The 27,512-nt window shown below is 41.7% G+C and overlaps 1 protein-coding gene across 1 annotated transcript; it reads left to right on the top strand.

Annotated features, from left to right (window-relative positions):
* The first annotated feature begins 949 nt into the window (after window positions 1-949).
* On the top strand, window positions 950-27,512 carry FGF5 (fibroblast growth factor 5). Its single transcript, XM_012789380.3, has 3 exons — window positions 950-1,355; window positions 9,721-9,824; window positions 26,673-27,512. The coding sequence occupies exons 1-3, from the start codon at window positions 989-991 to the stop codon at window positions 27,018-27,020; spliced, it is 819 nt and encodes a 272-aa protein (XP_012644834.2). The 5' UTR covers window positions 950-988; the 3' UTR covers window positions 27,021-27,512.

The raw sequence follows: 27,512 nt of genomic DNA, 5'->3' as shown, positions 1-27,512 counted from the left end.
AACCGAGTTGCAGCCGGGACCTCAGCCTAGTGACTGGGGAGGCTTCCTAAACTCCAAGCCCACTCCTCAGCGCTTTATCAAACCAGTTAACGACAGCAAAAATCCAGCCTTCCCCCCCACCCCCACCAGGGGGGCACGCCAGGGCTTCCCAAGTTGGGCTGGGAATCCAATCCCCGTTTGGTTTTTCCGCCCAGGGAAGCGCTAGCCAGCGCTGGGATTGTCCTCCTGGCTGGACCCAGTTCCGGAAGGCTCCCGGAGGCAGGAGGTGTGCTAGGTCTCGGTCTGCCCGGGCACAGCTAAGGAAGGGGACTTGGGCATCCGGCGCCAGGTGCGCAGGAGGGGCGCGTTACCTGGGCGCAAGTGCGCGCGCTGGGGCGGTGGAAGGGGGGGGGGACTCGAACCCGTGTCCCGGGAACCCCACGTTCCGACCCCTTTTTTGCTCCGGCCGCTGCCTAGAGTGGACTGGGGCTGAATTCTGCTGGGGTGGTGGCGCTCCTGGGGGGAGGGTGGCGCGGGGGAGGGGCGGTCGTGCGCGCTTGGGGACGGTCGGGGCTGGGCGCACGCGGCGGAGGAGCGCAGCGTCCGTGGATGGGGCGGCTTGTGCTCCCACTCACTCTCTCTCCCGTCCCCTCCCCCCTGCACCCCCAACTCCCCACCCCTCACCCCCGCCCCCGGGCCCGCCTGGGTCCCTCCCCGCGCCGCCGCCGGCCGCCGGAGAGCGCGCAAAGCAGTGCGCTCTCCCCGCGCTTATAAATATCCCCGGCATCGCTCCCGCGGCCGCGCTGCCTCCACCTCCCTCTCCGTTCCCCGGGGCTATGTCCGCCCAGCGCGGGGAGGCGGGCAGCGCCGGAGGAGGAGGAGGAGGAGGAAGAGGAGGAGGAGGAGGCTCGCGGTGGTGGTGGTGGCGGCGGCGGCCGCGGCCGCGCGGGGGCTACGGAGCCCGGAACCAGTCCTGCAAGATGCGCTTCGGGTCCCCGCGGCTGGAAGAATGAGCTTGTCCTTCCTCCTCCTCCTCTTCTTCAGCCACCTGATCCTCAGCGCCCGGGCTCGCGAGGAGAAGCGCGCGGACCCCAGAGGGCGACCGGCGGGACCCGCTGCTGCGACCGGCAGGAACCGGGGAGGGGACAGCGACAGTCACAGCGGCGGCGGCGGCGGCGCGAGGTCGTCCTCTTCCAGCCCTGCCTCGGCGTCCCCCGCGGGCGGCCCGGGAGGCGGCTCGGAGCAGGGCCGGTTCTCGGAGCGGAGCCCCTCGGGGCGCAGGACCGGCAGTCTCTACTGCAGGGTGGGCATCGGCTTCCACCTGCAGATCTACCCGGATGGCAAAGTCAACGGCTCCCACGAAGCCAACGTCCTGAGTAAGTTGCTCGCCTTCCCTGCAGGGCTGCTGCGGGGGGGTGGGAAGCGGGGGGGTTGGGGAGGGTCTCCTTTCTTGAACCCCGGTCACCTCCCGGAGACCCGGCAGGTCCCGGACACAGCCGGCCGGGCGCGGGGCGGGCTGGCTGGGGAGGAAGGAAGGAAGGGAAGGAAGATGCCATCTGCGTGGCTCGCTCAGTCGCATGGACCCCTCTCCAGGGGTGGCTGGTGGAAGGGCAGAGTCCTGGGGTGTAAGGTGACCCAGACGTGGGTGCCCAGATGGTTGAGCACCACCGTGTCCCGGCCCCCAAAGACGAGCTCCCAGCCACGCGTGGAGAAACACACACAAAAAAAATCTTCCTTCCTTCTCGTCCAATTTCTGTTCTGCCTTCTGCTTAGGAACTGGGCTGCCAGGCATTTTCCACGAGACACCAAACCTTTGCAAAGTCTTCTTCCTTCCACTGCTGAAGTTCTTTTCTTTTCTTTTCTTTTTTTTTTTTTTTTTTTTTTGAGACAGAGTCTGGCTTTGTTGCCCAGGCTGGAGTGAGTGCCGTGGCGTCAGCCTCGCTCACAGCAACCTCAGACTCCTGGGCTCAAGCGATCCTCTTGCCTCAGCCTCCTCCGGAGTAGCTGGGACGACAGGCATGCGCCACCACGCCCGGCTAATTTATATATATATGTATGTATATTAGTTGGCCAATTATTTTCTTTCTGTTTATAGTAGAGACAGGGGTCTCGATCCTGCTCAGGCTGGTCTCGAACTCCTGACCTCGAGCGATCTGATCCTCACGCCTCGGCCTCCCAGAGTGCTAGGATGACAGGCGTGAGCCACTGAAGTTCTTTTTTCTTATGCTAGAATTAAATCTCCGATACTTCTCCCCTTCCGCCTCCTGTCATAAACTCGAATTAATGTCACATGTGTATTTGCATGTATGTATATAGTGCACACACACGTGTGTGTAAGCATGCATCACACACATACATGCATATAGACTGTGTGTGCATGTGCATGCATGTGTGTGTGTATTAGAGTGATAATCCCATATTTCTGCTGGGAAGAAGACCGTGATCTGCAAAACCGGACACATTTAGGGAGGGAGAGGTGAGGAACATTGAAATCCTCAACTCCGGGGCTGCATTTAGCAGCATTTAAGTATTTTGAGACCGTGACACCACTTTTACTAGGACAGTGGCCAGCCTTTGGTGCCCAAGGACAATTAGGAGAAACGTCCCTTGCTTTAGGAGAACGACAGAGGAGGTTCTGTTGGGCATGGGCGCAAAAATTCTGTAGGACTTTTTTTAAAAAAAAAAAAAAAGCAAGCAAGTTTTAAATTGCCTGAGTTTTCTCTTTGGCTCTGTCCCCTCCTCCTTTCTCGTCTTCTCTTCCTTTCCATGTACCATGTACGTTTCCAGATGGTCACAGCCAGCTCCTCTGGGTTTCCCTGGGGCTGCCAGCCAGTGGAGGGTGAAGATGATTCTGGGCCGTGAGCAGGACTGCCGGGGCTTGCCCTCCTGAGGGTCAGATGGCTCTAGCAGCAGCGGGCCTGGGCCACCAGACCAGAGCCATCCCTCTGAGATTGTCCAGGGAGGGCGGAGGAATTGGGCAGGCAGACTTTGCTCCTGGTGTCAGCCTGGCGTCAGCTCTCCCATCGTGCCTCACTTGCTTGGCAAGTGGAGCAAGTCAGTTGGGGACCAGGGACTTCTTGGATGCCAGCCACTAGCCACTTGGACGCCAGGCTGGTCACCTCTCTCCGGCCGTGAGGGTCCCCAGGAGCCTGGCTGGAGGTAGGTGCATGCCCACCCCCTCCAACCCTGCGCCTGTCCTGGTCTCTCTGGCTACGACATTCCAGCTGGCTTTGGCGCATGCACGCACGCACGTGGCGTGGCGTGGCGTGGCGAGGTGGCTTGGAGCTCCCAGCTGGAGAGAAAGCACACGCTGCGCACACCCCGGCGACTCCCAGGTCCCTAGCCACGCTGCTCGTTAGAGGGACCCATTGCCACGGTTCAGGGTTCATGTCACTCTGCCAGGCGTCCTCAAACTACGGCCCGTGGGCCCCATCCAGGTGTTTTTGCTCTTTTTTTTTTAACCTCAAAATAAGATATGTGCAGTGTGCATAGGAATTTGTGCATAATTTTTTTTTTTAAACTAGAGTCCGGCCCTCCAATGGTCTGAGGGACAGTGAACTGCCCCCAGTTTAAAAAGTTTGAGGACCCCTGCATCTGATCAAATAACTTGCCCACCTTTTTGGTGACCAAGTTCAAGGTCTGTTTTGGGGCCAAAGGGGGATTTTCCGAGATTTCCGGAGTAGCCGGTGTGTATGTCTGTGTGGGCATTTCTGTTTATTTGCCCTTCTCGTTTTTTTGTCCCAGTCCGAGGTCTTTATTCCATCAAACATCAAAGCCTATTTATTCCCCGACTTGCAGCAATCTTTCCTTCTTTCTCTTTACAGGAAGGCTTTCTCTATTCTGCTCTTGTTGTATGTAGTCTGTCCCGGAAATCAGTACCAACAGAGGACAACTTCTGTGTGCCCCCAAAAAAGACCCCAAATTATCAGGCAGTAAGCAGTGGAGTGGGTTTTGGTGTGAGACAGATCTCTGGAGGTGAGGGTCATTCCCAAGATAATTCACCCCCTTCTCTACAATGATACTGCAAAAAGACAAATATTTTTGGAGCTTAGGCCTTGCCAGAGAGAGGAAGTCGGAGGAAAGCAAAAGATGGAAAATGAGAACAGATTATTAGTTTTTTAAAAATGCATGCAATTAAAGAAGACATTGCCCACCATCCATTACTTCCAAAGCACATTTTAAACTTTCAAATCCACACCGAAAGACATCTATAAGAGAACAGGGATGTTTCCTTCATCATCGTGGGCCTAACTAAAAGTTAATGTAACTAACTTTTTCCTAATTCATCCTTTTTTTTTTTTTTTTTTTTTTACAACGGCCCTTCAGAAATTTAGTCTCTGTGTCTTTCTCATGATTTGCTTTCCTCCAAAAACTCATCCATGCACCTCATATAGGATCCCTGCCTCACTTTTACAAATGAGAGTTTGGTTGCTTTTGGGTTAGTTTTGTTTGTTTGCTTTGCCTTCCATAGATATTTTTTTCCCACAAAGGAAAGCATAATTTAAATATATATATACACCTTTGTGATGTCCGGAGTGTGTCCAATACTATATAAAGTTTTGCTGCCGTTGCTCAACGAAGAATTTATGGAATGTCTTGTGTTTAGCAGGATGCCATGTGATTTGGAAATTTAAAATGGGTCTCTCTCCTTACGTAGCTGTGAGAGAGAAACCAGCCCGCTAATTGCATTTACCTCTTTGAAGATATCACCGGCCTTTTCCCTGACATGCACGCAAACTAAAGTGCTGCTGACAGTTTTCTCGAGGAGGCATTTGTCTGAGTCTCACGAGAGAGACTGAGAGAGCTGTATCAGAGAGACCAGGGAGGATACCTGAGTTTTATGTCAGCATCTAATTCTGTTGTCTGTGAGTTAGCAATGATAGGAAACAAGTCTTTTTTGTTGCAAGCCTGCCACTTCGGAAAAGAGTCAAAGCTTTGCCGTGAAACTTCATTTGAGCAGATCCTTTTTAAGCCCAATAATAATGTGTAACATTTGTCCGATAGAACGAATAAATATATATATGTGTGTGTGTGTGTGTGTGTGTGTGTTTCTCAATTACCATTTACCCATTGTGAATATTTTCTAGTTTCTCCACCCATGACACTCTGGCCACAGATTTCGAAACATAATCTGTTTTAGTTTAGGTGCACCCGTGAATATATTCCTAGCTTCTTTGATACTGTAGTTATTCCAAGTTTTAAAGACAGAAAATGGAATCAGGCTCATTGCATCTGACCCCCTTATCGTGAGAAAATATTGGGAGAAGACGAAGAAAGATGAGTGGGACCAGACAGGTGATAAGCCACAACTATTGCATAGAAACTAAGGGTTTGCTTTAATTCATGTGCTTTCAAGTTCAGTTTCATTATAATGCTTCTGTTGACTTATCTTGGCCCACTAAAGCATGCAAAGGCAATCAGATAATTGTCAGTCTAGGGAAGAAAAGTACAAGACGAAGGCTACGTACGTAAAACCAAAGGTTTCAGATAAAACATGAAAATTCCAATCACATGTTTTGGCTAACAGAACTATCAGTTTTAACTGCTTTCTTAAAAAAAAAAAAATCTGAATTTGCTATCAACTTTGGTGTGATTGTAGCTCCATTAGACAATGCCCCGAGCCTAGATCAACTAGAATATACATCTATCTACCGTGCAGAAAAAAGTCAAGTGTAAAAAAAAAAAAAAAAAGTGTTACTAATTTAATCAGTGAAAACTGCTACACTGGATATTTCAAGATTCAGATTTGATGACTTGGCATAGCATATCTGCCACTGTTTGGGTGCAAGTAGAGAGATTCCACTTGTAAAATATTTTTCTTTGGGAATTTTCAGATGGATTGTCGAAAGCTTCTGAATACATGGGCTATCTATGGGTTGTGTTTTTTTTTTTTCTATATATATTTTATCCACTAAGAAAAGGGAGACGTTAGTATGATTTGTATCAACCACCATCAATGGAGCTTAATTGAAAAATCTGGAGAGGACTAAGTCAAAAATCTACCTCTATGTTTTCTTAAGTGGAGCAAATTTATGCTATAAAAATGCATAGCTATCCTTGTAGGTAAGCGGATTAAGTAGTGTGGGTGTAGAATCTGAGAGATACCAAGAAATCCTTGCTTCCTTCAAGCTCTATGTCAACTCTGTAATTCCAACAAGAGAGAATAATTCCTCGTGTCAGGCATTGCCTTCTTCTTCTGATCCTCTTAAATGCGAAGACTTTAAGAAAAATAGCACGCTGACTGACCTTAGCACTTTAGTGTGAATTAATTCACACCGAGCCTTCTCTATCAGGCGAGGAATACAATAGCAAAAGAGAACTAAGTAAACCATACGTGTGTGTGCAACAGGTGTTCTGACAAGGGAAAAGAGAAATAGTGAGAGAGTCCAAGAAGAAAATCCAATTGCGCAAACAATCATCAAGTATCTGTGATCTGTGGGAGAAACTTAGCCTTCCACGATTTTGCTTAGTGATGCTTACTGTCTTGGGGAGCTGTAAAGTGAATTGTAAGTTTCCATCAAATGTAATATCACCGATTCCTAGCAAAAAAGGTCAGGAAATGACTGAAATTAAAGAAAAATCAATGTTAGAGCAACAATCTTGAGGGTTTATATAGGTGTGATTTAATGCACATGGGTTTAACATATTATGTCAAAGCAAGAGCAAGACCCTGTCTCTACTAAAAATAGAAAGAAATGATCTGGACAACTAAAAAAATATATATATAGAAAAAAATGAGCCGGGCATGGTGGCGCGTGCCTGTAGTCCCAGCTACTCGGGAGGAGGCTGAGGCAGGAGGATCGCTTGAGCCCAGGAGTTGGAGGTTGCTGTGAGCGAGGCTGACGCCACGGCACTCACTCTAGCCGGGGCGACAGAGTGAGACTCTGTCTCAAAAAAGAAAAAAAAAATATATTATGTAGAGTTTCTGAATGGGTTACTGAGATTGGTCATAGTAAAACCTACAGGTCTCTTGGGGGTGGGGTGCAGGAAGTTGTATTGTGAGGCTCATTGAATCTGCCCCAATAATCTGGAAAAAAAGACATTGTACGATCACTGCTGACATTACTTTCAAAATTATGATCTTAAAAGTGTTCCCCAATATTAGGCTATAATTACGATTCAGAAAACCAATACCAAAGTTGTCGATGTGAAAAATATTTCTTTCACCTAATTTCACCTTTTCTCTCTCCTCCACTTATCATGTTAAATAGAATGAGATATATGTGTGTGTATTTTTTAAGCTTTCCCTTAAATATAATTTTCTCAAAGTTATAAAATCCTTTCATCCTCAGACAATGCATGATGTTTTTTTTTTTTTTATCCTGGAACTTACAAGAAAATAAACCACGCAATGTGTAATAAAATAATGACACTCTCACATATATTGTTTCATCTTTTGAAAATTCATTGCCATGCAAGTGGTGTGTAGCATACATACACAGAATGACAATGTGTTGAGATGGAATTTAATGAGTCAAAATGGGTCTTTCTTTAAAAAATAGAGGGTGTCAGAAACTCATGGTTTATTTAGGCAAAGCAATAGTATCTCCACAAAACAAATATTTATAAATCCTTTTCATCTTAACATCTTTAAAGTTAGCATGCAAAACCATACAGTTAGGAGAATTTTATCTTTATGCTACCATGCGTGCATTTTTTTTATTAATATACAGTAGATTTGCGTTTTACAAAACCGGATAGTTTTCCAGAGGACGGCATAAAAGATCTAGAACCATGAGTAAATGGAAGGGAAAGATACAAGCAAGTCTCTTCTTCTGCCAAATCAATATTGTCTCTTTTGGGTCAATCATTCCACACTTGTACAATTTCTCACGTTCTCCCTTTCTCGGTTTCGAACACACAACTTTATTCGCTATTCACAATCGTGATCCCCGCCTCCCAAATATTTAAAAGCATTAATGCTGTTCTCAGTATCATTCTGTGATTCCGATAGAAATATAACTTTGTCTCAGATGTTCTACTCATGGTTTAGTGACGTTACTATAACCTATTACGCCCGGGTAGTGTATTTAACTTTACAAAACATTCAGTGCACTTTGGTACTATTTGATAAAATAATGATGCCTCTAAACCTCTGGGTGGGCATCACATTCAAATCATTTTTATAGTCACATCTATCACCAACAGCATTTTGAAAACATCTGGAAGGGGGAAGGATTTGTGAGACATCAGTTTTAACAGTTTCCTTCTAAAATAACAAGTTCTTTTTTTTCTAACAGTTCTTAATTTTTTTTGTTTTCGTTTTTCAATCAATAAATGGGTAGCTTGAGTTCCCCTTAGATGTGTTTTCTTTACTCTGAGCTGGGCACATTAATCGTTAAAAAAGTGATTCAGTTATCCTTTTTTTTTTTTTTTTTTACACACTTTTTGATCAGGTATTTTTAAGAAACCAGATTGAATCAACCAGCAGCAGTATTTAATGTAATTGTAGATGTTACTCATAGATATGTACTTATAAAATATTTCTTCGTTTGTAAATCGAATAATAATATATGCACTTCAAATCCTGCAGAGAGAAATTACTATTTCAGGAAAAATGTGGTGGATTTCTGTATTCCGGAGAGTCCTATTGAGATATCCTAATACTAATGGTTAGAATATTTATAGATTTAAATGTTGAGATAGATTTTCCCTTTTCCTTCCTGCTTCCCTTCTCTCCTTCCTTTGTTTCTTCCTAGAACAAGTCCCTTTTTTTAGCTCTGGTGAACTCTACTGTTTGGCTTTTCTTTTTTTGTTGTTGGCAATTTTATGTAGTCAAATAACGATGACATGTTCGTATAACAGCATGTATGAATTTATGATAAATAAGCAGGCTTTCCAGGGATAGGCGGACTATGGATTTTACCTTCTTAAAATATTCTACGAACTGGGATTGTCTCGACCTAGAGGAGGTGGACTTTGAATTCCTGCAGGAGACAGACGGACGTGGACTTGACAATGCTAACTATGAAATACAAACCATAAACAATAATGTAATAAAATACCTCGTTAAATGTCCTTCCAGGAAATGGTTCGAAATGCAAGATGTCCCAAAGCACGATCCATTAAACACTTCATTGAACCAATAATCCTAAGTTATTTATAGGGCTTTCAGTATCTTATTCTATGTAGTTTTTAAATGAACCACTCACTAGAAGAGTGGTGTATATATTTATTATGAGTGTGGTGTATATATTTATTCATAACTGCCACTCTAATCATGACGATTAGAGAAGAGGATTTATTTCATGTAAATAGGTATTATTTTCCAAGCTTTCAAATAGTTTATACTAGTCTCGAGTACGGACTTTATGTGCTTTTATATTAAAAGTACTGTGCTATGTGGTATGGAGAAACAGTGGATGGGAATTATTTTAAAAACATTCAGGAAAAAAAAATATGTCTTTTTAATTCCTTTAGGACTTTGAAAAGATTCTATTGTCGACCATCGTTTGTTAAGAGCAACTTGCTGCTTGTCAAAAAATAAAAAATTTTGATTAAGCAGGTTCAAATTTTTGAGTCTGAAAATTAATAATTTTAAGCGAACACTTGAATGTTAGCCTTTTGTTTTTTTTTTTTACATAGTAAATGTCATGAAAAATAAGGATGTTAATACTAAGTTCTTTTTTTTAAAAAAAAATCGCAGTAATAAATAATGGAAAGAATCTATGTAGAAATTTAGTTCTTCACGCTGATATATAGAAGAGTCTGTGTTTTATTTTGGGATTTCTGTCATCCTAGGTGTTTTGGAGATATTTGCTGTATCTCAGGGGACCGTAGGAATACGAGGAGTTTTCAGCAACAAATTTTTAGCGATGTCAAAAAAAGGAAAACTCCATGCAAGTGTAAGTAGAACCACTTTATGTTTGCTAAAGGTGTTATGCAGATTTTTACATTTGTAAAAGCATTATGAAGTGAGCTTTTTCCAAATTGGTAGATCAACTAGACAATTTGCCAGAGAAGTTAATTTTTTTTTTTTTTTTTTTTTTTTGTATAAAGTTCCATGTACATTTAACCAAGAGAATTTTTTTCTGTGTTTCTGTAAGTTGTCATTTAAATAGTTTGTTTGCTTGGGAAGACATTATAGAGTCTACAAAAAAGTTTTAAGGGTGTATTTGGAAATAGCGTGCTCAAAGTGGTTGCCATGGTTTCTTTCTTAGAAGTTGCCCAAATATGAAGTTATTAGGGCAATGATATATGACATACCATTTTGAATTTACATGTTTGTGGCGATTGTGTGTATATTTAGTAGATGAGGCCCTAATTTAATTTTACAAGCTACTCGCGATGTCAAAAATTGGATCTCGGTAATACAACATATGTTCATATTTAAAAAGTAGGGAGGGAAGAAACCAGTTAAATTAGAAAACTCTGACCTTCGTGGACAACTTTTATTTGATAAATTTGAAGAATTTTTAGGTTGTATTTTTCGTCACATCAAAAAAAAATGACTTTGTCCATGCTATGAAGACTGATTTTGTGCTTTGTAAAAATTTCCTCAGACTTCTTAAACATTTTGTAATCAATTTACAAATTACTTGTGTCTTAGATTTTTTTTACGGAAATGCTCATTACCTGGGAAATATTAAAATGTTTTAAGATAATAAGATATATTTAGCTTAGTTTTACCACTTACAGATTGTGTTTGTCTGTATTTATTAGTATGTATGTACAGCACTTAAAACTGATTTGTGCTTTTTCTGTGTTGTACTAAGTTTCTTCACATTATATCATTTAAAACAGTAATTATTCTTTAAAGTTAGTTCTTTAATCCTTACTCCCTTTAGTTCTTGCTAAGTAAATTATTGAGATATCACTTTTTCAATTTTCAATGTATGTAGCAAGTTTTAATTGAGTGCAATCAATTGAAACTTAGTATTTATGATTTTTATTTTATAGACCTTTACAAAATTCAATGAGAATTCCACTTGGTTCACTGTGTAAGACTATTACGATTTTCCTTTCCTTAACAACTAAAGGTGATTTGGTTTTTTTTTGTTGTTTTTTTTTTATTTCGGCATATTATAGGGGCACAGATTTTAAGGTTTCAATAAATGCCCTTTCCCCCCCTCCCCCCACAAGTCTGAGTCTCCATCATGACCATCCCCCAGATGGTGCACATCTCACTCATTATGTATGTATATACCCGCCCCACTCCCCCCTCCCACCTGCCCAATACCCTATTACTGTAGTACCTATGTGACCACTTAGGTGCTGTTCAGTTAATGCCAATTTGCTGGTGAGTATATGTGGTGCTTGTTTTTCCATTCTTGGGAAACTTCACTTAATAGTATGGGTTCCAGCTCTAACCAGGAAAATACAAGATGTGCTATATCACCGTTGTTTCTTAGAGCTGAATAGTACTCCATGGTGTACATATACCACATTTTATTAATCCATTCTTGGATTGATGGGCACTTGGGCTGTTTCCACAGCCTTGCGATTATGAATTGTGCTGCTATAAACATTCGAGTGCGGGTGTCTTTTTTGTAGAGTGTCATTGGATCTTTTGGGTAGATGCCCAGCAATGGGATTGCTGGATCAAATGGTAGATTCACTTGTATTGCTTTAAGGTAGCTCCATATTGCTTTCCACAGAGGTTGAACTAGTTTGCAGTCCCACCAGCAGTGCAGGAGTGTTCCTCTCTCTCCGCATCCATGTGATTTGTTAATATGTTTTGGAAGAGACACTAGAGTTTGAGCAATTTCTATAATTTTTTTGAGGGTTGAATGAGATAAGACACATAAAGTATTCAGAATTATATTTGTTTGGTACATTGTAAATACTCATTAATATTGCCTATTATCATATGGTAATAATATAAATATAATAAACTACTAATACATCAGTTTATTCAGACAAATAGAAAACCTTTGTTAAACTCTTTAATCACCCATTGCAAAAACTATAAAAGGATTTACTTATTTCATTTTCTGAGCTGGCCATTATACTCTTGCAAGCTATAAGATAGTATTCGTAAAAATAATTGCTGTGCGATTTTTTATTTATTTATTTTAAGGGACAAAAATCTCTGTGAAAAAGCAGTACGTCTTATTTTATTAGAAAATACCATTTCATTTTTAGAGATCCACCTATAAAGACAGAAAACAATGATTAAACAGATCAGAATAGAACAACTTTTCCTCAGGCCACTTTCAAAGTGTAAAAGATTGAAACGCCTTCCAAATCTCACCACCGTAACAAGACACAAATGTGTGCAGAGGGTGAGAAATCTTAACAATTTAAAATGGTCTGATTTATGCCCTAATGCATGCAAAAAAATAGACTAAACTTGGACCAGCTGAAAGATAATTACCACAGAAAAATGGTGTGTTACAAATGAATGCCTATTAGAAAGGTCATACCGAGAGGTTAAGATACATGATTCCTCTGTCAAATGCAAGTCACAAACTTCTAGAAATTTGACCCAAATGTCTAAGGACGGCTGTCTGAAATAATGCAAAAAACAGCATCTGTTCTTCTTTTTCATCTTGGCAGGCTGAAGTTATTTCATGGAATAATGACTTTCAAACAGGACAAAGCAAGTCTTGCTCTTGTCACTCTCCGGAAGCTCTTTGATATAAAAGTCATTCTGGATGACTTTGAGCTGAATTGCAGATAAAAAAAATTAAGCCCTACGATTATGCGGATTCCTTTTAAACCAATTGTCCAAGTCCGCTTTCTCTTATCTGAGCTTTTTTATTAGCACTTTTTTTTTTCTTTAGGTGCAAACCTAATTAAATTATGAATTTGATTTATTTTTTAAAGAAGTTGAATTTAGAAATAGTATTAATGCCAGCAGCCATCGGTTTTGTCCTGATGGTTTCTTTCCTCTTTTCAGTCTCTAGTTAAACATGTTGCGTAATTGTTCTCGTAGCTCATAAATGTGATTTTTTTTCTTATTTGGTTTTGATTTTACGACTTGACATCATCACGAAAAAGGCCAAAAACGTTTACACTTTTAGAATTAGATGTGTAAATTTGTGAATTGCTTTAAATTAATAATTGTGGAGAGGCATTTAAGAAAAGAGCACGTTTGGGAGGCCAGGAGTTCAAAATCAGCCTGGGCAACATAGTGAGACCCTATCTATACAAAAAAATTTAAAAATTAACCAGTGGGCCAGGTGTATGCCTGTAGTGCTAGCTACTTGGGAGGCTGAGCCAGGAGGATCACTTGAGCCCAGGAGTTGGACATTGTAAAGAGCTATGATCTATGGTCATACCACTGCACTCTAGCCTGGGTGACAGAGTGAAATCCTTGTCAAAAAAAAAGAAAGAAAGAAAGTAAGAAAGAAAGAGAGAGAGAGAGAGAGAGAGAGAGAGAGAGAGAGAGAGAGAGAGAGAGAGAGAAAGAAAGAAAGAAAGAAAGAAAGAAAGAAAGAAAGAAAGAAAGAAAGAAAGAAAGAAAGAAAGAAAGAAATGGAATACCTTTAGGTTTCCAGGTACAAAGCAAATGTAAACTAAAAATGTAAAACATTCATATAATTCTAGAGAAAGTAAATTCCCCACTGCGTTGAGAAACATTCATGGGCGATTGTAGATTTTTCAACGTGGCTTTTATACTAACAATCAGAATATTAAAAATTAGTTCCTAAGCAGAGATAATGCAATTTCATAGTTTTTTTTTTTTTTTAATAGCTCTTTCACTCACATTATCTCATTAGGTAATGAGATGAGAAAAGAGTCTCGGAGATGTTAAATTATTTTCGCAAGGTTACTCAGTTCAAAGCGATTAAACCAGAACTATGTCCTCTTAGAATTTTCTCACTCTCTCTCTCTCTCTCTCTCTCTTAAATGCTATGTTAGGTAAAAAGTTAGCTTGAAAGAAGATATTAAATTTTGTTTGGAACCAATTAAATTGTTTTTCAACTATCATTTTACAGGAATTAATCAGTGCATCACTTAATATTTTCACATTACATGTAAAAAAATTAAATGTTGTGGCTCATTCTTAGAATATTTATAGCACTTTATTGAAGGGTTATTTTAGATGGGCACAGTTGCAAATTTCCCCTGTGCTTTCTTTCTGGTTGCCTCTCTTTCTCTCTGATTCGGAGCATTTTGCTTTTGACTGTCTTCTGTCTCTACCTACTTCTGTGCCTCAAATATTTCATTTTAAGAGGCTAGAGAGAAGGGACTGTATTGTCACAGATGATGATGTGAAACGTGATGAAGAGTTGCGTAGGGCGAAAACTTTCAAAACGGAAAAGAGATCTGTTCTGTTCACAAAAATCTTCGTTTAGCAAATGGTTCGCTGTCAGGGCAAACCGAGACGGCAGCCCCACGGCACTTAGATATAGGCACCCTTGATGCTGATTTCATTTTTGTGCTATGTTTGTTAATGCCATAGGAAAAGATTCATTCATTCATTCATTCATTCATTTATTTGAGACAGAGTCTCACTCTGTTGCCCAGGCTAGAGTGAGTGCCGTGGCGTCAGCCTTGCTCACAGCAACCTCAATCTCCTGGGCTCCAGCGATCCTCCTGCCTCAGCCTCCTCCCGAGTAGCTGGGACTACAGGCATGCGCCACCATGCCCGGCTCATTTTTTTTTTCTATATATTTTTAGTTGGCCAATTAATTTCTTTCTATTTATAGTAGAGAGACAAGGGTCTCGCTCTTGCTCAGGCTGGTCTCGAACTCCTGACCTCGAGCGATCGTCCTGCCTCGGCCTCCCAGAGTGCTGGGATGACAGGCGTGAGCCACCGCGCCCGGCCTGGAAAAGATTTTACTTAAACTTCAATCGTGCAAATGTGCAGGGTTCCTGCACCCATTCAAACCCCTGATCTACACAGAGCTCTCCTTGAAACCTTCACCAGCGTGGTCTAAATGGACAATGAATGCAGTCACAGATGGAGGACCATGCAGGATTTTTCAGCGTTCTTTTCCAAGGAGGAAGCTGTATGGTCTTGTCCTTGTCAGAATTGGTCAGGAATCGTGGAGAGGAGGAGGAGATAGATAATCAGTTCCCCGAAGAGCCACGAGGGTTATATGGAGCCACCATGGCTGTGGTCTCTTCTGCCTTCTATTAGTGCCCATGCTGAGGTCCTTTTTGAGACTGGGTGTCCTTCTCTTTCTTTATCTTTCTGTCAGTTCCTGCTCACTCCTCAGCTTTGGCGATCTGTTTGAAACTCCCAGAGAGAACCTTTCTGAATTTACCTGCCATGAGTCCAGACATAAGAAATCAAACACCTGGAGTGATTGCCATGGGCGAGACGCAGGTGTATTTGACCCGGGGGGCTGAATCCCACTCCCTGACTTCCTCATTACTGTGTGTCCCCCAAAATAAGACCTTCCCATCCAGTAAGCCCCAGCAGGATGTCTAAGCACGTACACAATAGAAGCCCTACCCTGAAAATCAGCCCCGGTGACAGGCGTGGCTATGAAAATCAGCCCTAGTGATGGGCGTGGCTATGAAAATCAGCCCCAGTGATGGGCGTGGCTATGAAAATCAGTCCTAGTGATGGGCGTGGCTATGAAAATCAGCCCTAGTGATGGGTGTGGTTATGAAAATCAGCCCTAGTGACGGGCGTGGCTATGAAAATCAGCCCTAGTGGTGGGCGTGGCTATGAAAATAGGCCCTGGTGGTGGGCGTGGCTGCGCAGAGCATCTGCACAACCCAGGCGTGTCGTCGCGGAGCGGGAAAGAACACGAGCAGCCCTTCTCATCCGCCCCGTGAGAGCTCTAGTGCTCGACAGGAGAGATCGGGGCCGGTGGCTCTAAAGGAAACAGAGTCGCAAGACATTCAGGATGGGATTCGGGGTCTGGAGAATGAGGATGATGTTCCAGAAGAAGACGCCTTCACTGTATTTGAATCAATGCAGATGGTTGTACCGCACTTAAAAAAAAATAACACATCCCCTGAAAATAAGCCCTAGGGTGTCTTCTGGAGGAAAAATAAATAGAAGACCCTGTCTTATTTTCAGGGTCATTGTCCTTTGTCCTTCCATTCTTGGTTTTATCCACTGCAAAATGAGGAAAATTAAGGCAACAATCTATTGTGATGGTTACGTGTCTTAAACAAGATAACACATGCAAAAACACTTAGCATAGTGCCTGGAAAGTATTCAGCACTTGCTATTCGCATAAATCTTCCTGAACTTGCTCTCTGGCAGCTGCTTCATGATCCTCAGTCACTCTCCTTCTGATTTGGGGGTCAGCAGCTGTGACCCTGCACTTATTTAGACCAGCCCCATATTCTGTTGATCACCAACCTCTTTTCCCATGGGTACAAAGATTTTTGTGCATATACCATGTTTCCCCGAAAATAAGACAGGGCCTCATATTTATTTTTCCTCCAGAAGACACCCTAGGGCTTATCTTCAGGGGGTGTGTTATTTTTTTTTAAGTGCGGTACAACCATCTACATTGATTCAAATACAGTGAAGTCGTCTTCTTCTGGAACATCATCCCCACTCTCCAGACCCCGAATCCCATCCTGAATGTCTTGCGACTCTGTTTCCTTTAGAGCCACCGGCCCCGATCTCTCCTGTCGAGCACTAGAGCTCTCACGGGGCGGATGAGAAGGGCTGCTCGTGTTCTTTCCCGCTCCGCGACCACACGCATGGGTTGTGCAGATGTGCTGTGCAGCCACGCCCGTCACTAGGGCTGATTTTCATAGCCACGCCCACCACCAGGGCTGGTTTTCATAACCACACCCACCACTAGGGTTGATTTTCATAACCACGCCCACCACTAGGGCTGATTTTCGGGGTAGGCCTTCAATTACACCAGTGATCAGACATCCTGCTGGGGCTTATTGTATGGGGAGAGCTTATTTTCAGGGAAACATGGTAATAGCCCCTTATCATATGGGTTTTCCTTTCTCCAAGGAACCTAATTGGAAAGCAAGATTCTTAGCCTCAAACTCTTAAAAAGGCAAGGATTTCCTACGGGAAGAATCTCACAATTTTTTTCAAAGCCCTATCTTCCGTCTTATTTTTACCGTAAAATATGTTAATCCTAAGGAAGTTGCTTATTGTGTATTCCTCAGTCTTTTCATAAGGTTATGCATGATAGCTCATTGTCTACCAAGGCAAACATGCTAGCTTATTTTAAAGATCCAGGAAGAAAAGCATGTGGAAGAATTATTTTTGTTTCTCGGGGTTTTAAGGGATCATGTTTGGAAGGGAAGCTAATTGCAGACTTTACGAAACAGGCCTGGAATGTGTGCTTGATCAGCCCTGAGCAAGGGCTAGAACTTCCTCCTTTCCTGGTTGGAGCTGGTGCCAGCTGGCTTGGCTAGGATGTGAGGCTGGAGTGGACTTCCTGCACTGGGGGCGGAATGAGGAGGAGTGACAGCCCCTAAGACTGGGCATGTCTGCTCAAAGGGGAAACGGAGGCTTGAGTAATACGTACCATCGTCTTTAAAAAAAATAACTTAACTTGGCCAGGGGCGCGGTGGCCCACGCCTGTCATCCTGGCACTCTGGGAGGCCGAGGAGGGAGGATCACTCCAGGTCAAAAGTTCGAGACCAGCCTGAGCAAGAGCGAGACCCTGTCTCTACTAAAAATAGAAAGAAATTAATTGGACAACTAAAAATATATATATATATATATATATATATATATAAATGAGCCAGGCATGGTGGCGAATGCCTGTAGTCCCAGCTACTTGGGTAGAGGCTGAGGCAGGAGGATCGCTGGAGCCCAGGAGTTGGAGGTTGCTGTGAGCGAGGCTGACGCCACGGCACTCACTCTAGCCTGGGCAACAGAGGGAGACTCTGTCTCAAAAAAAAAAAAGAAGAAGAAGAAGAAGAAGAAAGAAGAAGAAGAAGAAGAAAAAGAAAACCCAAGAAATAGCCTTGGTTTGTATGGTTTTATGGAAAGAGCTCCAGTCTAGGAATCAGAAGATGAGATTTAAGGCACTGAGCTGTCCTGGCATTATTAGATGGATCATTTTCTTTACCTTTCTGGCTGAAAAAACCAGATAACGGTATCCTAATAGTAATCATGGAATGACTGGGTGAGAATTAAATATACGTAAACCACCTGACTCACAGGATCCTTCAAGAGTCCAGCTTTTTATGGAGTTTATATTAGGGGCCCCAGAGAAAAAGCTCCAGCCTTCTACTGAGTTTCTCCTGGTGTAGCCTGTCTCACCTGCATGAAAATCACACACGGCCCTTCCAGAAATGACGGTTCAGTTGTGAGGCAACCGTTGGAAAAGTTACTGGGTTTGGTCTGTTTTTAATAAAAGTTGAAATAAACTATTTGAGTAATACAGCAAAATATATATGCTAAGGGACAGACAAGCATTTCATATGCTTGAAAGATAAAATAAAAATAAATAAAACAAAAAAATTAAAAAAAAGAGACGGACAAACTTTTTTTTTTTTTTTTTTTTGAGGCAGAGTCTCACTCTGTCGCCCGGGCTAGAGTGAGTGCCGTGGCGTCAGCCTCGCTCACAGCAACCTCAAACTCCTGGGCTCAAGCGATCCTCCTGCCTCAGCCTCCTCCCGAGTAGCTGGGACTACAGGCATGCGCCACCATGCCCGGCTAATTTTTTCTATGTATTTTCTTTAGTTGGCCAATTAATTTATTTCTATTTTTTTGGTAGAGACGGGGTCTCACTCTTGCTCAGGCTGGTCTCGAACTCCCGACCTTTCGAGCGATCCTCCCACCTCGGCCTCCCAGAGTGCCAGGATGACAGGCATGAGCCACTGCGCACAGCCAAGACGGACAAACTTTTTAATAAAAGTTGAACTAAACTAAAAAAAAAAATCACACACAGGCATTGCAAAGGCAATGTAACCAAAGCGTTTGCATCCCCATAATATTCTGGAAAAAATAAAAAAAATCACACGGGTTGCAGGCTAGTGATTGTAAGTGCAGGGTCTGACCTCAGACTTAACTAAGACACAAAACTCCAGAGATGGGGCCTGGCAGGATCTGTGTTTTGAGCAGGTTGTCTGAGTGACTTTAACTCGTGGAGTTAGGCGGAAAGATCCCGTGGTTGATATTCCTTGCTCTGTCACTTTGGGTTGGCTGTTTTAAAAATCAGCGTGTGTTTTTTCCGTGGCTGCTCAGTATGGAGAACTGAGACCTGGCACAGATAAAAGTCCAGCTCTGGGCAGGCCTGTGGCTGAGTTATTTTTTTTTTTTTTTGCAGACAGCATGGTGGGGCCCTGCCGCTGACCCGCAGGGGGGCTTCCAGGGGAAAGAGCAAAAGCTGTCCTCAGGTGGGCACACGTGGACCTGTGTCATGGGACGGCCACACACAATGACCAGGGTCGGGGTAGGGATGGGAACCAAGTCCCACTGAGAGGAGGAAAGGTACCAAAGTGGGTGCATGCAGCAAGGATCGCTCAAGGTCAGGAGTTCTAGACCAGCCTGAGCGAGACCCCGTCTCTACTAAAAATAGAAAGAAATTAATTGGACGACTAAAAATATATAGAAAAAAATTAGCCGGGCGTGGTGGCGCATTTCCTGTAGTCCCAGCTACTCGGGAGGAGGCTGAGGCGGGAGGATCGCTTGAGCCCAGGAGTTGGAGGTTGCTGTGAGCGAGGCTGACGCCACGGCACTCACTCTAGCCCGGGCGACAGAGTGAGAGTCTGTCTCAAAAAAATAAAAAATAAAAAAAAGGAAACTTAGAGCCCAATTTAATCTGCAATTTATGCAGTCAATACTAACATGTTAGTTATTTAATAACATTTAAGTCCGGACGCGGTGGCTCATGCCTGTAATCCCAGCACTCTGGGAGGCCAAGATGGGAGGATCGTTTGACCTCAGAAGTTCGAGACCAGCCTGAGCAAGAGCAAGACCCCGTCTCCACTAAAAATAGAAAGAAATTAATTGGCCAACTAAAAATATATAGAAAAATTTAGCCGGGCATGGTGGCGCATGCCTGTAGTCCCAGCTACTTGGGAGGCTGAGGCAGGAGGATCGTTTGAGTTCAGGAGTTTGAGACCAGCTTGAGCAACAGCGAGACCCTCGTCTTTATTAAAAAAATAGAAAGAAATTAGCTGGACAACTAAAAGTGTGTGTGTGTGTGTGTGTGTATGTGTGTATGTGTGTGTGTATATATATATACACACATATGTGTGTGTATATATATATATATATATACACACACATACACACACACACATATATATATATATAATTAGCCGGGCATGGTGGCGCATGCCTGTAGTCCCAGCTACTCGGGAGGAGGCTGAGGCAGGAGGATCGCTTGAGCCCAGGAGTTGGAGGTTGCTGTGAGCGAGGCTGACGCCACGGCACTCTAGCCGGGGTGACAGAGTGAGACTCTGTCTCAAAAAAATAATTAAAAAAATAATAATAATACCATCTAAGTCTACAATAACATTTTAGTTATTTAGATTGAGTCAATTATTTTTAAACTTTATAAGGTTTTTCAGGAGGAAGAGGCAAACAGTGTGAAATAAAGAATTAAAATCGATTAAATATCCAGAAACTCCGAGGTCTACACTAGCTTCAGTTCAAAATCACTCTCATCTCTAGACTTCATACACCATGCATTTCGAGAATCGGCATTTCATTCACTACAAGATGCTCAGTCAAAACAGAACGTTATATTTACTAACAAAAAAACTATTAGAAGAGTTTTTTTTTCTTTAAAAACAATATCATTTCAGGAAGAATTTTCTTTTTGGTTTAATAGAGTCTCTGTTGAATTTCTGTTTTAAAATATATTTTTAAGACTTATTCATTTTATTTATATTTTATTTCTATCATAAGTCTAAGAGAAATTGATGTGGCAATAATTAAAATTTATAACCGTATAATTTGTGGAAAGCATTCCATTGACAAACACCTTTTAAAAATAGAAGACTTAATCACATAGTTGAAATTACGTTCTAGCGTTGGCATAATGCTTTTGGCAGAGTTAGTCTTTTTTTCCGGACTATGCCAGTCAATCAATAGTTTGCTTTTTTTTTTTTTGAACCGAACTTGACCCTCTTTGAAACATCCATTGTTTAATATGAATTCTTCGCCATGAGAAGAGATTGAGAAGACCCAAGACGGTGCCCTTTTAATGAGAAAGCTCTTATTTCCCTGAATAGCAGTCAGTTTCCCCCTCCTTGAAATAATTTGGATGTTCAAGCAAGAATAGTTTAAGTTTTTTGTTTTGTGTGTGTGTGTGTGTGTGTTAGTGTGTCAATTGTGAGTATACTAAACCACATAGAATCAGGTGGTTTGGCCATTTCACTGTAATTTTGTGATTGTGGCTGGGCGGATGCAGCTTGTTTTTTTTTTTTTACACTTGCAAGATCAAGGAGAAATTAAAGAGTAAAACGCGAATAATTCAAGTCCACAAAGGACGCGGGCAAAACCACGCCTGTCTTGTGAAAGTGGCAACTAGCACAGTCGTTAGCATGCGGTATGCAGCCATGCGGTATGCGGTAAACATCTGTTGGATGCATTAGTGAAAAAAGGAATTTGAAACAAAGGTGGGGATTGATATATATATATATATATATATATATATATATATATATATATATATATATATGCATCTTAACGATTGCTTTCATCACAGTGGCTTGGTGGTCAGTCGTAGGGCAACGAATCCTGATAGATTATTTGAAATCCGATTCAGCTTTCTGCTTTACACATTAACTATCAAAAAAAAAGGTCTGTCCATCAACTTCTTTTTTTTCCCCTCCTAGGGAAATAATGCAGTTCTATTATTTTTTTTAATTGCATTTATTTATTTACTTTAATTAATTAATTAATTAATTAATTAATTTTTTTTTTTGAGAGAGAGAGTCTTGCTTTGTTGCCCAGGCTAGAGTGAGTGCCGTGGCGTCAGCCTGGCTCACAGCAACCTCCAACTCCTGGGCTCAAGCAATCCTCCTGCCTCAGCCTCCCGAGTAGCTGGGACTACAGGTGTGCACCACCATGCCCGGCTAATTTATATATATATATATATACTTTTAGTTGTCCAGCTAATTTCTTTCTATTTTTTTAGTAGACACGAGGGTCTCGCTCTTGCTCAGGCTGGTCTCGAACTCCTGAGCTCAAACGATCCTCCTGTCTCAGCCTCCCGAGTAGCTGGGACTACAGGCATGCGCCACCATGCCCGGCTCATCTTTTCTGTATATATATTAGTTGGCCAATTAATTTCTTTCCATTTTTATAGTAGAGACGGGATCTCACTCTTGCTCAGGCTGGTCTCAAACTCCTGACCTCGAGCGATCCTCCCGCCTCGGCCTCCCAGAGTGCTAGGATGACAGGCGTGAGCCACCCCGCGGCCGGCCTCTCTCTTTTTTTTTTTTTTTAAAGTCTATATTTTATTAAAGGGCTTCGTATAGTGTCAAGGACATTTTAAAAATAAAAAATTAGCCTGGAGCATTTATCATCTGAAGTCGTCTAATGGTAAATGTGTATGTTTTAGCCCCCGTAGCTAAGACCTGTCCCGCTTGGTGGCTTTTTGCTGTAAAGACGGCCCATGCATGGGGTGACTTGTACCACTTAGGGTCACCGTCATGCCTGAGGAAGGCTGGGAATGCCGACAGCCGATCCTGCAGGAAGAAACAAGATCTCCCTGATGAAAAAAAAAACAAAACACCTGCAGAAATGTTTGCTTCAAATGGTTGTGTTCTGTTGGAGCCCGGAACATTTTCCAGACAAAACATGAGATTGGAAGTCCATTAGGAAAGCCAAAACATTCTGATCGCCTCTACTCCTCTTGCCATGTAGGATTTGGAACAGCTGAAAAGGGCTGCAGGTTGTGCGTGGTTTTCAGAACTCTGCACGTTTCTACCCTGCATTGCACTTGCGTGATGCTTGGGGAAAAAAAAATCTATCTCCTTAAAAGACCCCTCTTTGCTAAAAACTTTATTTATTAATTTATTATTATTATTATTATTATTATTTTTTGAGACAGAGTCTCACTCTGTCGCCCAGGCTAGAGTGAGTGCTGTGGCGTCAGCCTCGCTCACAGCAACCTCCAACTCCTGGGCTCAAGCGATCCTCCTGCCTCAGCCTCCCGAGTAGCTGGGACTACAGGCATGCGCCACCATGCCCGGCTCATTTTTTCTATATATATCTCAGTTGGCCAATTAATTTCTATTTTTTATAGTAGAGATGGGGGTCTCGCTCTTGCTCAGGCTGGTTTCGAACTCCTGACCTCAAGCAATCCTCCCGCCTCGGCCTCCTCCCAAGTAGCTGGGACTACAGGCATGCGTCACCGTGCCCGGCTAACGTATGTTTTTAGCTCTTTGGCTAATTTCTTTCTATTTAGAATAGAGGCGGGGGTCTCCCTCTTGTTCAGGCTGGTTTCAAACTCCTGACCTCGAGCTGATCCTCCCGCCTCGGCCTCCCAGAGTGCTGGGATGACAGGCGTGAGCCGCCGCGCCCGGCCCCTGCTACTCTCTTTTGAGGAAATGCCCCACACCTTTCTAAAATGCTTATTATCCTGTCATGGAGTTGTCCCAGAGACATTCCAGGTGGCTACAGCTTTTATTTTAAAATATAACTCCGGGATTATCTAATGAAATAGGAAAGCCCTTTTAAGAGCTAAGTGGCCTTAGACAAATCTGCATTTAACTAAGAAAGTCTTTTTGGTGAGAAGTAGGAACAATCAATGTGTGATCTTCTACTAAACTGTTGTCTATACGGCAGCCTCGCCCTAAACATAGGCCGGCAGGGTGCAAGACAAGAAGAGGGGCTGCCAGGCACTGGTGGTTTTTCTTTGAAACACCTGCCTTCAGCCCACTCAGGACCGAACCCACAGATTCACGGGTAGACTTGTGGAAGGTCTACACCTATAGCTTTATCGCCCCAAATAAAGAGCTTTATTGATGGAACCACACTTAAATGTGCACGAGTAAACTGATGTACCTAAGATTAACGTGCGGTTGGAAATGCTCTGAGTTCGGTTGTCCTCCTGATACCGTCAATTCTTTGCACGAATCAAAAATTCCATGAGGTTCACGCCTGTCATCCCAGCACTCCGGGAGGCCGAGGCGGGAGGATCGCTGGAGGTCAGGAGTTCGAGACCAGCCTGAGCAACAGCGAGACCCCCCCGTCTCTACCAAAAAATAGAAAGAAATTAATTGGCCAACTAAAAATATATATAGAAAAAATCAGCAGGGCATGGTGGCGCGTGCCTGTCGTCCCAGCTACTCGGGAGGAGGCTGAGGCAGGAGGATCGCTGGAGCCCAGGAGTTGGAGGTTGCTGTGAGCAGGGCTGATATCACGGCACTTACTCTAGCCCGGGCGACTGAGTGAGACTCTGTCTCAAAAAAACAAAACAAAACAAAACAAAAAACCAGAACAACATTCCACGTAGATCTAGGCAGGATTTGGACTTTGAGATTCATGTTGCAATTTGTATTCTGGACTAAAGTTTGACATTCCTAGAAAAAGCAAGGAGGTGGGAGAAAAGGCCCTTTTATTCTGCTATAGAACCCCTCATTCTGATATAGAAGCATACAGCTGTTAGCGTTTTTTTATATATCGGAGACAAAGTATTTGGTATTCTCAGGAATACCAGGAATTCTGTGCAGATGATGCTCTCTAAAATTGTGAAACTTGGTAGTTGGGGCTAGCGTAGACATTCTTAATTATTTTCAGTTTGATGAAAGCTACAGATCCCTCCTCCAGAAAAAAAAAATATATATATATATATATATATATTTGAGACGGAGTCTCACTCTGTTGCCCAGGCTAGAGTGCCGTAGCATCAGCCTCACTCACAGCAACCTCCAGCTCCTGGGCTCAAACGATCCTCCTGCCTCAGCCTCCTCCCGAGTAGCTGGGACTACAGGCATGCACCACCATGCCCGGCTCATTTTTTCTATGTATTTCTAGTTGTCCAGCTAATTTTTTCCATTTTTGGTAGAAACGGGGTCTCGCTCTTGTTCAAGCTGGTCTCAAACTCCTGAGCTCAAACGATCCTCCTGCCTCAGCCTCCCGAGTAGCTGGGACTACAGGCATGCACCGCCATGCCTGGCTGATTATTTCCATATATCTTTTTAGTTGGCCAATTAATTTCTTTCTATTTTTAGTAGAGATAGGGTCTTGCTCTTTCTCAGGCTGGTTTCGAACCCCTACCTTGAGCGATCCTCCCGTCTTGGCCTCCCAAGAGAATGTTAGGATTACAGGCATGAGCCATCGTGCCTGGCTAAGATATATAAATCTTTACATCTTTATATATATAAATCTATATATAGATAGATATAAAGATATATAAATATATATCTTTATCCATATAAATCTATATATCTATATAAGTCTATATATCTATAAAGATATCTATATAAATCTATATATCTATATATGTATAAATCTATATATCTATAAAGATATCTATCTATATAGATATCTATAAAAATCTATATATCTATAAATCTATATATATCTATAAAGATATCTATATAGATATCTATATAGCTATAAATCTATATATCTATAAAGATATCTATATAGATATCTATATAGCTATAAATCTATATATCTATAAAGACATCTATATAGATATCTATATAGCTATAAATCTATATATCTATAAAGATATCTATATAGATATCTATATAGCTATAAATCTATATATCTATAAAGATATCTATATAGATATCTATATAGCTATAAATCTATATATCTATAAAGATATCTATATAGATATCTATATAGCTATAAATCTATATATCTATAAAGATATCTATATAGATATCTATATATCTATAAAGATATCTATATAGATATCTATATATCTATAAATCTATATATCTACAAAGATATCTATATAGATATCTATATATCTATAAATCTATATATCTATAAAGATATCTATATAGATATCTATATAGCTATATCTATAAAGATATCTATATAGTTATCTATATAGCTATAAATCTATATATCTATAAAGATATCTATATAGTTATCTATATAGCTATAAATCTATATATCTATAAAGATATCTATATAGATATCTATATATCTATAAATCTATATATCTATAAAGATATCTATATAGATATCTATATATCTATAAATCTATATATCTATAAAGATATCTATATAGTTATCTATATAGCTATAAATATATATCTATATATCTATAAAGATATTTATATAGAGATCTATATATATGTATCTCTATATCTATAAAGATATCTATATAGATATCTATATATCTATAAATATATATATGTATCTATAAAGATATCTATATAGATATATAGATATCTATATATCTATAAATCTATATATCTATAAAGATATCTATATAGTTATCTATATAGCTATAAATATATATCTATATATCTATAAAGATATTTATATAGAGATCTATATATATGTATCTCTATATCTATAAATATATCTATATAGATATCTATATATCTATAAATATATATTTATATATCTATGAAGATATCTATATAGATATCTCTATATCTATAAATATATATCTATATAAATCTATATATCTATAGTCTAGATATATGTCTATAATATATCTATATATATAAATCTATATATCTATAATCTATAATCTAGATATATAGATTTATATAGATAAAGATGTAAAGATGTATAAAGACATATGGATTTATATATCTTTATAAAAGGGAATGAAGTCGCCGCGTGGACAGGGATCAGTAGAATTCTTGGTTTTTCTTTTTGGTGTCAGACTCCTGTTTCCTTTCATGATGCTGAACATATTAGCACAATTTAAATTTTCTGTCTCTCTTTCTTTTTTTTTTCCCCCCCTCCCCTGCAGGCCAAGTTCACCGACGACTGCAAGTTCAGGGAGCGGTTTCAGGAGAACAGCTACAACACGTACGCCTCGGCCATCCACAGGAGCGAGGAGACGGGGCGGGAGTGGTACGTGGCCTTGAACAAAAGGGGGAAAGCAAAGAGGGGGTGCAGCCCCCGGGTGAAACCCCAGCACGTGTCTACCCACTTCCTCCCAAGATTCAAGCGGTCGGAGCAGCCGGAACTTTCCTTCACGGTGACCGTCCCCGAAAAGAAGATGCCACCTAACCCCATCAAGCCAAAGGCCCCCCTGTCTGTGCCTCGGAAAAACCCCAACACGGTGAAATACAGGCTCAAGTTTCGCTTTGGGTGAGAATGCGCCGATCTTGGCCTTGCAGGAAAGCCGCTGGCTCTTGCCCCTCAGGAGAAGTTTCGAACTGGCGTCCGGAGGCGAAATTTCCAGAAGGCACAGCTTGAGCTACATCCTTACACTGTTTCGAAGTCAGGTCATTTGTTTCAGTTTGGCTGAAACAAACAAACAAAAAAAAATGTTTTTTTGATTGCAACCGAACTGGAATTCTTTGTATCCGTGGCAGGGAGTAAGTACATTGCTTCACTTCGGGCAGACTTCAATTTTTAAAGCCTTTTTTGCATTTTATGCTTTTGCCGAAGGGGATTATTTGGAACTCTCTTCGTTTTTTTTTTTCAGGAAGCGAATTAACCCGGACCATGTATTATTATTTTTCTGGCTTTTTACAGATCAACCTGAAAGAACATTCACGAGACATTTTTTTTATTATTTTTTTATTTTTTTTGGTTTCCAAAGAATATTTTGATGCAGATAAACTATTTTATTAACTTTCGT

Source organism: Microcebus murinus, chromosome 29 (genome assembly GCF_040939455.1).
Source record: "Microcebus murinus isolate Inina chromosome 29, M.murinus_Inina_mat1.0, whole genome shotgun sequence".
In the NCBI taxonomy this organism is placed as follows: Eukaryota; Metazoa; Chordata; class Mammalia; order Primates; family Cheirogaleidae; genus Microcebus; species Microcebus murinus.
This window is presented reverse-complemented; position numbering and strand designations above follow the sequence as displayed.

Coding starts and splice junctions, on each gene's coding strand:
- FGF5 (XM_012789380.3), top strand. CDS start 989: ATGAGCTTGTCCTTCCTCCTCCTCCTCTTCTTCAGCCACCTGATCCTC. Junction 1,356..9,720: donor CCACGAAGCCAACGTCCTGA/GTAAGTTGCTCG, acceptor CTGTCATCCTAG/GTGTTTTGGAGATATTTGCT. Junction 9,825..26,672: donor AAGGAAAACTCCATGCAAGT/GTAAGTAGAACC, acceptor CCTCCCCTGCAG/GCCAAGTTCACCGACGACTG.